At 39.9% G+C, this 15,287-nt stretch overlaps 1 protein-coding gene across 1 annotated transcript; it reads right to left on the reverse strand.

Annotated features, from left to right (window-relative positions):
• Positions 1 to 1,492: 1,492 nt before the first annotated feature.
• Positions 1,493 to 7,919, reverse strand: LOC104641789 (histamine H3 receptor). The gene is made up of 3 exons (XM_075747101.1): positions 7,397 to 7,919; positions 4,538 to 4,704; positions 1,493 to 2,295 (listed from the first exon to the last, which is right to left on the reverse strand). Exons 1-3 carry the CDS (start codon positions 7,683 to 7,685, stop codon positions 1,501 to 1,503), a joined length of 1,251 nt encoding a protein of 416 aa, XP_075603216.1. The 5' UTR covers positions 7,686 to 7,919; the 3' UTR covers positions 1,493 to 1,500.
• Between the last annotated feature and the right edge of the window lie 7,368 nt (positions 7,920 to 15,287).

A 15,287-nucleotide genomic window follows, 5' to 3' on the forward strand; every position in this document is an offset into this window, starting at 1 on the left:
TCATTGTTCTGTGCATTGGATTTCTCTTTCCATATTTTATACATTTTTGTTATATATATACACACACAAAGAGGAAAGAAAATTATATAAAAGGAGAGAAAAAGAATTTAACCAGTGACTCTCACTTACCCATCCGTGAAAGCCTTCTGGGTGAGTTGCAATACCCAACACAAGGTAAGAGAGTTTGGCACGTGGAGTGGGTTATAATCAAGCTCCATTGCCTTCTCCAACACATCTACCCACTTCTTTCAGTACTGCATATTCAACTGCTTTGTTTATTAACAGCTGCTTAAGACACCTCTGTGTCAGCTTTCAGACCTCTGTGAATCCCATTCTCAAGCAGTGAATATGGCCCTTGTTCAGTGGTAGAAAAAATCCAGTATGATACTGGTTCAGTGGCAGAGAAAGATCCATATAATGTCACAGTAACAGGACACAAAGAACTGATCTAGTATAAAAATCACTGTGTCAGTTCCAATTTGTTCCAGACGTTTTGATGCAATATCTTTGCACTTGCAAAGCTTTACACCCGAGAGGGTATTGTCTATTCTCGCATAGCCAGCCAAAACCATAAATCTAGCATGAACTTAGTATTGCTTGCTCTGCTAATTCAACAGGAATGTGATCATGTTCCCAAGCCTGGCCTATCTTTTAGGCAATCAAATAGTGCACAAATCTGGACTAAATATAATTTAAGCATGACCAAAGAGACAGCCACTCTCAGGAGAAAAGACATTAATGGTGAAAAGAGTAACAGCCGTTTATGCTTGTGACAATTTTGATTTCAAAATTCCATTGCCATGGAAACTTTCATTCTCTGAAAATCATTCAGAATTACTAACATGTGTACTGTGTCCTACAACACCAGGTATGGACTAAATTAAAATTAGAAAAGGACAGATACGCCGGATTAGGCAGTCCGTTCACTTGCATATTGCTCACCGTGGGAATTATAATGACTACAGGGCAATATCTTTTCTTGATAATAGTTTTTAAAATGAAATTATACTGTCCCTGTGAGTATTTATATAACTATTCAAAAATGTAGAACTGCTTCTTCACTGTTAGCTTTAGGTTCAGAAATGGGACATAAATTTTAACTCAACACATACACAAACAGGTATCTCCCTCCAATAAACCTCTAAGGAGACAGCTGTAGAAGAGTTCTTTCATAGCACCAGATCTATATCAAAAAAAAAAAAAAAAAAAAGAAAGAAAAAGAAAAAAAAGTACCTCAAACCCACAAACCAAGAAGGACATCCAGCAAAACTTGTTATTCTTTTCAATGCACTAGATGGTGTTTTACCTGGCATCATACCAGCAAAAATAAAAACAAGATTCTGAAAACTAGCAAAACCAGGTAAAATACATGCCTCTGCTGCCCTCTTAAAAAATGCCATTCATAAACAAGTTTTTTCTCTATTTCTGTTGAAGATACATATGAAAAAACAGCACTAACTAAGAGAGGAACCTTATCTATAAGTCGTTTATTTTTACTTTCTACAAAGATGGTGTGTTACGTGATCTCAGTGTTGCAAACTTTCTGGGACATAATATTTTCATGAAAGCCATTCGAAACCTCATATGACAGAGAGGGTAAAGAAATGGGTTCAGTGAGGAATTGAGCCACAGAAGCCAAAAGGTTATTTCATACAGGGAGTTATGGACACAGGTTCCTTGGCAGGCCCCACGAATAATCATTAGTAAAGTGTATGGGGCCCAGCAAATGGCAAAGACACACACAATTACGGCCAGCGACTTGGCTATTTTTTTGTCCTGCTGCAGTTTTGACCCAGTCCTTGAACGGAAAGAAACAGAAAAGTCCTTTTTGAGAGCCGTGGTACTGGTTTGTGTTGGAGATGGACAGTTAGCCATCACTGCTGGTCTCCATGACCTTGTTAATGATGAAACACTGTCCTCTGCTTCCGATGGAGTAGAAGATGCTCCTGGCCTTGGCAAGAAGCAAAATCTCCAGGACAGGCTGCCGCTCCTTGGAGGCTCGCAGTCCTGCGTGCTGCCGCGCCGCTGGCGCCTCTGGATGTTGTGGAAGATGTGCACGTTGAAGTAGGTCACCGAGAGCAGCGGCACAAAGAACTCCAGGGTGGACGCGCACAGGAGGAAGTACCAGTTGTGGTAGAACTCGGCGTAGCACTGATCCACCGCTACCGTGCTGCGGCCGGCCACGTGCTCCCAAAAGAAGATTGCTGGGCAGTAGAGGAGGAAGGCAAAGACCCAGATGGCCACCATCTTGACCACAGGGTTGGAAGTTATTCCCTGTTGGGCTCTGTAAGATACCTGCGAGGGAAAAGAACATGTCACATATTCAGATAACGTTTTGGAACAACTATCTCAAAAAAACCCCATAAGCAAGCAAGTCAAATATAATATTTGTTCTGTAATTCCTGAAAAACTCTGTTAGTCTTGCTCATCAAATCTTGTAGCTCTGTGATTGATTTTAATACTTGGGATTGGAGAGGAGCAGAAATTACGATGGCTAAACTACCGTTTCATGAAATGCCCAGTCTCATAGGAGAGTGGAATCAGCTGTGGGACTTCCTTCCTGCACAGGCAAAAGTAGAAGCCTTCTATATTAGATAGGTTGCCATGAGATACTGCAAACACTAGACAATCTAATTTTTAAAACTGTTTCCTCTTGCTATAGCAGAAAAATCTGTCCCACATATATGCTTTAGCATATCCCTTCCGTAATTGAAACATTCTGTTTTAACACTGACTTTACCTTGTAAACAGGTAAACATTGCATTACTGCAAATCTTGATGGTTTTACATCTACCCAGACTGCATTAATTTAGTTGACTCTCTAGCCATAAATATCTAACTTTGAAAAAAATATTAAGAATTAAAATCATAGAATCCAAAGTTAGGAAATACGAGAGTTAAAAACACCCTTGTAATAGCCCAGCCAGTATGTACAATACATACTTCTAGCTCTTGATGCTCTGTGCGTTTCAGAGCACAAGATGATCTGTTAATGAGAAGATGGACAATTTTATTTACTCCATACTACTCAACATTTGCCATCCCAAGCTTTACGCAGACCCAGAACTACTACCTTCCTCATCAGCTTCCTATGCTGTTCATTAGCGTAGCACCTGCATGTTATACAAATATTAGCGAATGGTATCTTCACAGTCACATACGCCGTGAGGGGCATTTTACCGGTGAGTTACAGAGCAGTAGGGCAGAGTTGCACACATTATTTTAGATTCTCCATTTTAAACATCTGTAGCCTGAAGATTCACAGTCCTCTACGTCTTAAAGAATCATATCAGCTCAGATCACAGCTCCAATTGTGCAATAATGAATTTGCAGCCCCTTGCAAGACCACAAACATCTCAATTTAGTAGGCAGAAAACAGGAAGTTCAGCACAGCTTCACAAAAAGTTAAGTTTGAAATGACTGGCCCCTGGCCACAAGCTAGGTTTGCAGCAGAGGCAGAGGTAGATCCCAAGTCCATGAGGAAGCATGATATCTTTTTCTTTGGATAACAGCCCTATGTTACACACTCTTGGACTCATTCCATCCTAATTACCTAAAGGAGAAAAACAGAATGTGATTGTGTAACAAAGACCATCAACAGTGCGTAAGAACACGGAGCTCAGTTGCGTTGCAGAGGCCTTTTTAATTTACATATCTCACACTCTGAGCTCTGCAACTTCATTAATTGTTTTCAATATTACTATTTCTTAAATACAGGGATTTTCATACTTAATTGTTCAGCTTTGAAAAAAAAGCAGCAGCAACCAACCCTAAAACCGCAACTCTAGGGAAGAAGAAAAAGAGATTAAGCATTGTATCAGCACTTCCCAAATGAGAATCTCCCGATCTAACACAGCCCATGTCACTCAGGCTAGCAGACTCATCAAAAGAAAAGGATGTTCATTGTCTTCCATCTGGACCAAACACCAGGTAGATCTTAGAAATGGTGAATAATATTTAGCACTGGATTCCCCAGATATCTTCTGAAGCAGAAGAATACTAGTCAACAAACACCTCTTACCTCTCCACACAGTTTGATTCATTCTTTCTGCTTCAAGGGATTAGTTTCCACCTAACTGCTTGTTGGCAGCACGTGTCAATCACCCCCTGCAGCAACGCAGATCCTCATCTGGTCTTCAGTCAGTCCATCCCACATCTCTCTCCACACCCTCTTCTCCTTTTAAAATTTCTCCCAGTCTTAACCACATCCTTGACTCAACCTAGTTTTGTTACCACTCTTCTAATGACCAAAGCCCGAGTTCTCCACACTCCTGCCCCTATTCTACCTTGACCTTCCCACCCCCTCTATAGTGTAAATAGTTTCTAATCCAGATGGGCAGGAGGGAAACATGGAAATCATAGGCAAGGCATTGTCCTATCTCTAAGTCCCAGTGCAACACTGAAGCATCAAAGTTTCTGCAGAAAGAAAAAGGTACAATAATGAAGGAATATTTAGCTTCTAGCGTTAATGTGAGGACTCAGTTTTATAGAAATCTCAATATATATATAAAGAAATAATTAGAAATGTTCTTCTTACAGCTTTTGTAACTGACAGGAAACGGTCGTAGCTGATAAGAACGATGCTGAACACTGAAGCTGTGCACAGGAGATAGTCCATAGCCAGCCACAGCTTGCACAGGCCTCTTCCCAAGTGCCACGTCCCTGTCAGGGCATAAGGGATGTACAAAGGCATGCAGAACACACCTATGGAAATAAACCAAACGCACACGTCAGTCAGCACCGCAGGCAGTGCTCGTGAAAGCACAGAAACATTTCTGCCATATCTAATAAAAGCGTAATACTGACTGGAACTGCCACGTGGAAGGCTTTGTATTCTCATGTGACCGATGAACACTTGACCACACACTGGGCACCAGTAACATTCTTATCATTAATACCTTTCTGAAAGGTGTATCGCTTTTATTGTGTATCATTATTACTTCTCCTGTTTTTATCACCTGCTAAAGGAAGGAGCAGCTGACTTTTTTTTACCTGCTAAAGTACACGCTATTCTGTATTAAGCTATCAAAATTAAAACAAACAAAAACCATCTTTCCCCCAATGTAATTTACTAACTGTTTTCTACAATAAATGATTTAATTGCCATGATTCTATCCTCTTAGAAGCATGATATGGTGTCCAAAAGTGCTCCAGAAGTAACTTTTATAGAAATACACTATGAATTTCAGACTAATCTTTAAAACTATCTAATCAGAAGGCTGAAAATACTGCATAGTTAATTGAGTACACCCAGTCTAACATTTCTTTGATCATAACCACTTTTCAGTGGTGACTTGATAGAGTATTGTCTATGGGAACACACCAAGTGGTGGGAACATAATGAGTGACCAGCACCCATGGCTATCTACATTTAAGCTGCTAAATCCAAATGTTGTGAAAGTGCCAATATGATCTCATTTTAATGTATTTCTAGGTGATTACACAATACACAGTCACAATGCAGCCCTGCGAGGCTGAAGAGCTAACGGTGTAGTTTGCTGCGATGCAGAAATGCAGTAAACAGCATCAATGCTGCAATGAAATGGAATCACTGCATCTGCAGAGCATCTAACGCTTGCTCCTTCCAGCAAAAGGTTACACTATACATTTTAACATTCATGGCGGGGGGGAAGGATGTTATTTCAACTTTAGAATGAATTCATATATGTGATCCTGCAACAGGTACTGAAGAGAGTATCTTGAGAGTTTCCATTTCCCTAAAAACCTTACAATTCCTGTTATTCTCCCTCTACTAAGAGTCAAGAGATTTCTATCCAAATCCAGCTATACAGAGATAAAGCAAAAGTTGTTGAAGATCAAAAACAGACAGATCGAATATAGCAAAAGAATAAGCAAAGGGCTCTGCAAGCATGAAAGTATGAGCTTTTAGCAATTAGGATGAAGCAGAAATTAAGGATAACCTGAATCTAAGGATATCTAAGGATATCCTGAATCTAAATAATGCAGCTATTTATATAGTTATATATAAATATAGAACTATTTATATAGAACTATATTTATATAGTATATAAGTATAGTTATATAGTTGTTATATATTATAGAGCTATAAACCAGTTTGACTCTAAAGCATGCAAAACTTTTGACCAAATTTAGAATGAAAAACCAGACGTTCAGGTAAACATAATATCATGAAACAAAAATTTGTGGAAGTTAGGTAATGCCAAATAAGCTCTACTTCCTTCTTTGACAGAGGATGTTATTTACTTTGTACATCTCAGCTAGATGCTGGTGTTTGTTCAACATGGTGCTAGATTGTGAGCAAGATGGCAGAACACCGCTCTGTCAACTGCTGTGCTTTTTTTCCCCTGCGTACCGTAGCTGGACAGCAGGCAGCAAGAGGTCTGTGGCACAGCAAGGCAGTTGTAAGCTGGAAGAAGCCATCCAGATGGGGGAAGGGATCAAAACATTATGCAAGGAGATCTGGACATCACGAGGACCAGAGTATTAGAAGCCATGCCCTGTAAAAGAATTTCGGACGCTGGCAATAACTTTTAAGAACAGTTTCTTCTGTTTTGTCAGTATCCTTTTTAAATGTGTAGGTAAAAGAAGTAGAATAAAAACAGTTTCAAAAGATTTTGTTGGGATGTGACGTCAGAATATAGATTGCATGAAATAGTCGCACCTGTTTAAAACCATCCTTCTGCCTACTCAGTAATGTTTACTTTTACCAGAGACACTCAACACTTCACGGAATATTTCAATACATCAATCTCTGATTGTACATCATACTAGTGTTTTAATTGTACTTTTTCTCACTACAAGTTTCAAAACAAAATGTGTCCCCATGTATAAATATATATATGTATGACATCAAACTTCTTAGAAACTGTTTGTTATTTTTATTTACCTGTACAAACACATATTCCTAAAGTATGACTCCAGATAGAGCATGTACAGCAAAATGTTGAAAAACACTATTCATCACCACTCAGTTGCAAACTTCAGGTGATTATCTGTATTTTGTGAGAATAGATTGAAATAGAAGATAGTAAGCATGTATGCAAGATCTGCCAGATAATATACGGTGTATTCAATTTGACTATCTAGACTTTAGTCAAGACTCTTCACGAACAACTCCCATTCTTTGTTATTCCACATTGGTTCATGCACAGTAGTACTTTTTCCTGAAGCAATAACATTAAACATTACCGTTTTATCTGGCAAAAGATCCACTTCTTATGACAAAGTATTTCTGAGAAATACAGACTGCTAAGACACTTCATGCAGCTTCCACCATTCCTTACCCTTCCCCTAGATGCACAACTGGGAAAGAGTTCACTTAGAAGAAACCACCCAGCAAGAGAAGACCCCTCGCTTCTCCTAAGATTCAATAAGGAAACAAATACAATAACGTGCCTCCACAACTGCAACTTACCCACTGCAAAGTCAGAAATAGCAAGGTTGAGAAAGTAATAGTTACTCCGATGCCTGAGATTTCTGTCCATGATGAAAGCAAGGATCACCAGGATGTTCCCGAGGATGGTGACCAGAGCTAGCAACACCATGAGGAAAGCCAGCAGCACCAACACGCCCAGTGAAAACTGGGAGCTGGTGGACTGCGTGGACAAAGTCTCGTTACACGTTCCAGGCGTATGCAGAGTGTTGGCAGTGCTGTTGTGCATGGCGCATATCCAGGTCAGTTCAGTCTGGGAAGAAATTTGCATCTGGCAGAGTTATCCAGAAGGTTGAAACTCATAAGGAATATGAACAGGATGGGCCAAAAATCCAATAAACATTAAAAAAAATTTACTCAGGAAGGGAAAAAAATAAAAGGTTCTGATGCTAGATAAATCTAGTTTTCCTAAGACTTTTTAAACCATGTATATTTCTAGAAGAGTTACCAGTAAGAAATACGCGTTTTTTTCAAGCTCATATTTTACAACGCAAGTTCTTCTTTATGAAACCTGATCCTTATCTGTGGAGGTCAGGAGGGCTGATTTGAGATTCTCTCTTCCTTTCATCCCTCCCTCCCTCCCTCCCTCCCTCCCTCCCTCACAGAAGTGTGTTGCTTGCTGGCACTATGGACAACAACTTTTTCTGGAATTTTTTTTCTTAATCTTGGGTACCCATCCTTATGAGAACTTAAACTACTTTCTAATTTCGTCCTTGTTTATCTAGTGTCATTGCATTTCAGCAATGCTGTGGTCTTTCTCTACTGTGTTATATCTTTTGGTGGACCAAAGGCATGGTCAACTTTGTTGGTGCTGTTGTTGTTCTTTCCATGCACCCTAGGGCTGAAAACTGATATGCTGCAAATAAGCATATATACAATTACTTACCAGAGCAGTTAACCAGTAATGGTCCAGCCCTCACAGATGAGTTGCAAAACTCCCACTGAAATCAGTTTCAAAACTCTTCGCAGCTGCCCCAGTGACACAGCATTGGCTGCTGCCATCCCAGAACCAACGAACAAAATACCGACTCCCTGAACGTGAATGAGAGCTTGGCAATTAACATTAATAGGACAAGGCTTTTCTTTCCACACTGGTGGGAGATATCGTGTGTCTTCCACAAGTGTTTATATTTTGTATGAGTAACGAAGCCGCTTGCAGAGAGCTGTGAATATTCCACAGTTGTAAAAATTCAATCATTTTTATTATGTGTTCTAAAAACACTTTTGTGTCTAATTTTACATACTTAAATTTGAAAAATGTTGGCTGTCATGTCTGTGCTTCTGTTGTGGGAACAAATTCATTAGCATTTGCAAGTGCTTTTACTAAATGTTTGAATGGCAGCGGTACAAAAAATGCAAAACTTTATTATCCATACCAATATCTTCACAGCATGCATGCCCATTACTGCTTTAAGCTTTATTTTGTTTCCAGGTAATGACGGAAATGTAGAAAGCACACTTTGGCAATGACTACTAAGTAATACCACTAGCCTTTCTTCTGCTAGCAATACTGAAGCTGATCTACAAGAAGTTTTTGAGGTACAAGCTATTACGTGGTTGAAAAGGAAATAAAGTGAACAAATGTAAGGTCAATTAAGGGTTCGGACAAGTCTATATTCTGTCTGTCTCAACTGCCTGTAGCCTAAGGAAAAGTGTAAGAACATGGCAAAATCCACTGCTGGTGTGCTCCCCATGCCTCCACTGATTTGTGGCTCAAGGTCTGAATACGGTACCAGAAGTGACATTTGATCATTTTATTTTCACTTCATCTTCTGAACAGTCACCTTCTTACCCCACAAATTTCTGCTTCTGCATTTTATCAATAATAAAAGACATCACAGGGCTCCTATAGGCCTCCAGGAAGGGTAACGTGATTGCTTCCTTGCATTCAAATCCAGCGAACAGCAGGAAAATTGCCATGGCTACTGCCAAATCATGGATCCTATATAAACTGTTACCATGTCCCAATTATATTTTTTCTTTCCTCATACCTAAGGCAACCGGTCCTTTTCAACTGGTCTCACCTTCTCATGGGAGCAACAGCTCATTCCTGTGCATTCAAAGTGACAATCCCTTGGTAAGAAGCACTGAACCTCAGGCAGCTCGCACGCATGCAGTGTACCTGCTGCAAACCTTCATCAGTGGGTGCTCGGAAACTGCACCAAGTCACATATCCTAGAGGAAAGTATGTGAAAGGTTTTCTTCTTTTGACATGGGGGTGCTTGCCCTCAGTAAGGAAGGGGTCCTGGAATGGGTTTCCCCATACCCAGTAGCACCCCCTTCCTTTTCAACTGCAGAAGATGGGAGAAGACCCAATCTCTTAAGTATTCTTTGCTACTGGAAACTTTTGGATATACTTTTAGTTCCTGACTCATCCCTAAATTGCCAGAAATGCCAGATTGAGCTGGCAGGCTTTCTACAGGCTGACCATCTATGATGAATCAGTACACAGCCACCAGTCCCAGAAGAAAACCATTTGTTATGATCTTCTGAAAGCCCCATGAGAGGCAAAAGGCTGCAAAAATCTAAAGAAAGCAGAAAAATCATAGATCCAAACTGTGCTCTGAAAAAATACCATTTTGCAAAAAGCCACACAAATAGGGTGAAAGCCACTGTTTGCAGCAATTGCAGTTAAAACTGGATTCTCTTAATAGCAAACCCCTTAGTCAAGTTTTATGCATTTCTCTTCAGTGAGAATCTATGCTAAAATAATTAAAGCCACAGTAGCAGTTAAGTTACAGATGTAATTTGCAACTATTGTGCCTTAGACCAATGCAATTACAGCTCTTTGCAAAAGCAACTATAATGTTTTGGACCTTTTTCTTCTCTCTCAAGCTGCTTTACAAAGAATAAATAGAAAGGTCCTCAGTGTATCTTAACCCAAAATCTTCGGTGCTCAGGAACTGAACTAGAAGGATATTGTGAGTATTAAATAGGGAGGCTGCCCACATAATGGCTTCCAAGATACAATGACCACATCCTCATTTTTATAGTATGCAACTGATTATAATAGTTTATATAGAACTTACCTATAATAGCTGTGCTATACCTTGTTAAGGTAAGATATGGAGAAGAATCCAAACAGTTAAGCTAAGAAACATGGTATCACTTTGAAATTCTCTGCTTTTCTTTGACATTTTTATTTGTTGATGCAAAAATTAAGAGATTAGCTTAAGTGTAATAAAGTTTAGCAGTCCTGGAGTCCCCTGGGAACCTGAAAATTCTTGGCTTCACTTCTGGTCCAAGTGGATCCCCCTTGTAACTTTTCAGTTTGTCACTTGATCTCTTTGCTTCAGTTTGCTCAACCCTAAGAGGAAGATAATGCTTAGTGAGCCTCTCAAAATTTGAGGGAAATTCTGCATTAATTAACAAAGTTTGTCAGTGGAAGAGAGTGAAATATACACTCACCAAAGTAATTTTATTCTGTTACTCAAGATCACTCATTCAGGAAGCAAGGAAGCCAGACTTCAGAGCCTTCAAAATGAAGCTGAAGACAGGATTCATCCTAGCTGAGCACTCTACCCATGTATTCTTCAGTCTCAAGAGGAGACTCAGCAGCTTCACTGCCTTCCATGAGAAACAGCTGACCTTCCCAAACAGCTTAAATCCTAGGCTGCTTTCTAGGAGTACACAGCTACCTAATTCCTCTCCATCTCCCTCCCTCAACATTTCTTCTTGAAGCTAACCTACATCTAACTTGGTTTCTTGAAATCTCAGATATCTAACTCTTCTACACCATGCTTGGAAACCCTGTGTGCAGCAGGGCACCTAAAAATATGGATGCTACACTCATGTGCCTTGTGAATGTACCTCTGACATCACAGGCCTATTTTGCACAAGTCATGATGCCATACAACTGATCTGTTTACATCCAGAAGATAATCTACGCCAGTCAGCAAGGGTTTTTTTTAAAACATCAGCAGTATAAGTGGAATTTAATAGAAGATCCACTATGTAAGTTTTTAACAGAATTTTTTTGTGTGGCTCTAACTGTGATTAAACCAGTTTAGGAAAAGTGCCTAGCTAGAAAAATATCTGAAGTAGGTAGTAAACTGCTTGTTTTCTACCGAGGTAGCATATGAACTGCTCGATGATAATCTTATAAAAAGACATGGAATTTTTATTCAAATAGACCTGCTAGACAACAAATGCATAACACAGATCGATACACCATGAGGATCCACAAGAGGATCCGTGCAAACCGCATGAAGTTCAACAAGGCCAAGTGCAAGGTCCCGCACGTGGGTCAGCGCAATCCCAAGCATGACTATAGGCTGGGTGAGGAATGGATTGAAAGCAGGCCCAAGGAGAAGGACTTGGGGGTATTGATTGACAAGAAGCTCAACATGAGCCGGCAGTGTGCGCTTGCAGCCCAGAAAGCCAGCCGTGTCCTGAGCTGCATCAAAAGAGGCGTGACCAGCAGGTCGAGGGAGGTGATCCTGCCCCTCTACTCTGCTCTTGTGAGACCCCACCTGGAGTACTGCATCCAGCTCTGGGGGCCTCAGTACAGGAGAGACATGGAGCTGTTGGAGAGAGTCCAGAGGAGGGCCACGAAGCTGACTGGAGGGATGGAGCACCTCTCCTATGAGGACAGGCTGAGAGAGTTGGGATTGTTCAACCTGAAGAAAAGAAAGTTCTGGGGAGATCTAATTGCGGCTTTCCAGTACCTGAAGGGGCCTACAGGAAAGCTGGTGAGGGACTGTTTATCAGGGAGTGTAGTGACAGGACAAGGGGTAATGGGTTTAAGCTGAAGGAGGGTCGATTTAGATTAGATGTTAGAGAGAAATTCTTTACTGTTGGAGTGGTGAGGCACTGGAACAGGTTGCCCAGAGAGGTTGTGGCTGCCCCCTCCCTGGAAGTGTTCAAGGCCAGGTTGGATGGGGCTTTGGGCAACATGGTCTAGTGGAGGGTGTCTCTGCCCATGGCAGGGGGGTTAGAACGAGATGATCTTTAAGGTCCCTCCCAACCCAAACCATTCTGTGATTCTATGAAATGTTACAGCTTTCTCTTCCCTTCCTTCTTTCCCAGGCATTAAACAAGAACACATACTAAACAGTAAAAGCACCACCCTGAATTACCTCCTTATTAAAGTGTTCAGATTATGCAATATCAAGAAATTACAAACAGTCCAGAATTGCTATGCTGCAATTAGTGAGAAAATTATCTTCACTTTTAAAAGTCAGAGGCAGTAGATTTTAAAAACAAGCGACCTTTCCAAATTTCAGCATGCAAGATTTCCAGATATATGGTAAGACATTTAGATGAAATGTTCTGTCTCATCACCACTTCTTGAGAAGCTTGCAAGAACAGGAGTTCTTTTCCATTGCTCAATTGTCTTGAACTTATTAAGGCTCTCCAATCGGAAGTCTCTGTTTTACAGAGAAAACCACCTGGAAGGTCTTCAGAAAGCGCTTTGCTAACAAAATACCCCAATCAGAGACCAGACATAAACTCCAGCTCTTGGTCCAGTCACTTAAGTTTGAGCAACAAAGAAAAATAAATCATTCTGATACTACCTGTAGAAGACTAGGGTCACGTAATGACTAATGTGGTTTCAGCAGTACTCCTGATTTGTTTCCAGACGAGCAAAGTGAAAACAGTAACAGAGATAAGGCAGAACAGAGTCACAAAAAAAGATAAAATAGAAATCACAATCCACCTTTTTCTGCTAGTGTTTGATTTTTCACAGATATTTTTATGTCAGGCAACTATGCTTTAGGTATAGATTAATGCCATAATCTTTTTCTTCTTGTATTTTCCCAGATAATGAAATTTATAATTCTTCCACAAGTAGGGGACATGTATACAGCCTATATTGTCTTAAACAAATTTGTAATATTTGACAACAAAAACTTACTGTTCACACTGCTGCTTCAGTTTAGCATTATACATTCCATTAGCACATTCTTTTTAAAGCTACAGTTGTTGCAAACCATTTTTGCAATCTCTTTCCCTTGCTGGATCCCACTTGCTAGTTCACATACACATAATTTATTTCATGCAATCTGATTTGTCCTCAGGTTGCATCATCAAGGTCTGGACTGAAGAACACTTGGTGCTCCATTCTGATTTAGTGGATTTTCAATACATTCCTCTAGATCCTTATTTATAAACCTTTATTAAACCATTATACTTTACACTGATAAACACGATTATTACTTTGTTTAACAGTAGGAGTTTAGAATATCATTATTTATAATAATGCACTTAACAGGACTATGGAGATGGTGTCCCTAACTTACTCAAAAGCTAAGGCTGATCCCACCCTCGTTAACAGGTGGGGGAGGAAGCTGTGCCAGATCTAAAGCAGATCTCTTATCAGCACACTTCAGATAACAGAATGCAGAAATTCATTCCTTTCCCACTGTCGGGGAACTTTTGCTGATTCTGCTTAACTTTGTTTCACCACAGAAACCTGCAAAAATTGTGACACATACCTAACAGAAAAGGCAAACCTTTCTCTTTTCTGCATGCACACATACTGAAGGCAACAACTTCTCTCTTATCTGTAAGCCTTACCCTCCCAAAAAATTACTCATGTCAGCAACACAAAACCTAACTGGTTGTTAGTTATCACAATGACAGGCTTATTAGGATTACAAGTAGTTGACTATTTTGTTCTCTTTGCATTTTTTAATTAATAAAGGAATACCAATGTAAAATTACTATAATTCAGAGACAAAAGATGCCACTACTTCCAGTCTGCTCAAAAGCAACACACTGGCTTCAGGATAACATACTTCACAAAGACGTACTTCAGCACTCTCAAACTTCAGCAGAGATACCAGTCCATCCAAGGTTAGAATACAGGAACCTGTAATTTCCACAAATATTATGAAGTATAATTTCACTTCCCCCCCCCTCCTTTTTTTTTTTTTCTTTTTCTCCAAGATATCTGCATATTTTTTTTGAGCAATAGCTTCTGGCCTCAGAGCACAAATGACTTAGGAAGCAAGCCAGCTGCTTGTAAGAGCAGGCTGACTTGTTTTCTTTCTGATTCTGGGGACCTCTGTTCTCCTCTAAGAGAAACAAAATGTTTTATAGCCCAGTTTCTAAAGAAGTTAGGTTCTTGATTTGTTAACAAGCCAAATGCATTCTAGGCAATTATGAAAGTGTGATGATCAAAATATATTCCATGTGTCTGCTGCTGCTCAGTTCGACATATGGAATAGTTTATTTGCGTCCCTTGGTTACCAGCCCCCACGCGAAAACACTCGACACATCTCAAGGACTTCAACTGCTGTATCGGTGTTAAATTTTCGATCCTGACATGTAATGGCCACTGCTGCTCCAGCATTCTCTGAATTACAAAGCAGAAACAATTGTAGAGTGAAGCAATGGGATACAGCCTCCTTGAAGCATAGCTAATAATCAAAGAGCACGAATCACCAGTTCTTTAGGTCATGAGGTACGCTGAGGAATGGCTCTCAAAGGACAAAATCCTGTGTTGCAAAACTCTTCTGGAAAGCCACATGAAAACGTATTCTCAGAATACAGGAAGTTTAAACTTAGTAAATGCTTACAAACAAAAACAAGAAGAGAATGCAACTTCTCTAACCGCAAGTGTCCACAGTACAGCTAGTCAGCACTTCACATTCTCTCTGAAAGCAATAGCATGAAAATACACATTTCCACTTTGATGGTCTGCTTCCAGCCATTTTAAGGGATTAATTTTGCTCACCAATTGAATAACATATATGGTCTATTTCATTTACACAGCAAGTGGCTATCAAAAACTCAATTATTCCATTTTGGGGGGTTAGTTTTTGCTAACACACAACACTGGAACATGAGATTCTTAGGGACAAGTACTTTCTGAAAAAAAACAGTAATAAATAAAAACAAACAGACACCTAGCTTTTGCATACCTCAG

This window comes from Balearica regulorum, chromosome 2 (assembly GCF_011004875.1).
Source record: "Balearica regulorum gibbericeps isolate bBalReg1 chromosome 2, bBalReg1.pri, whole genome shotgun sequence".
NCBI lineage: Eukaryota > Metazoa > Chordata > Aves > Gruiformes > Gruidae > Balearica > Balearica regulorum.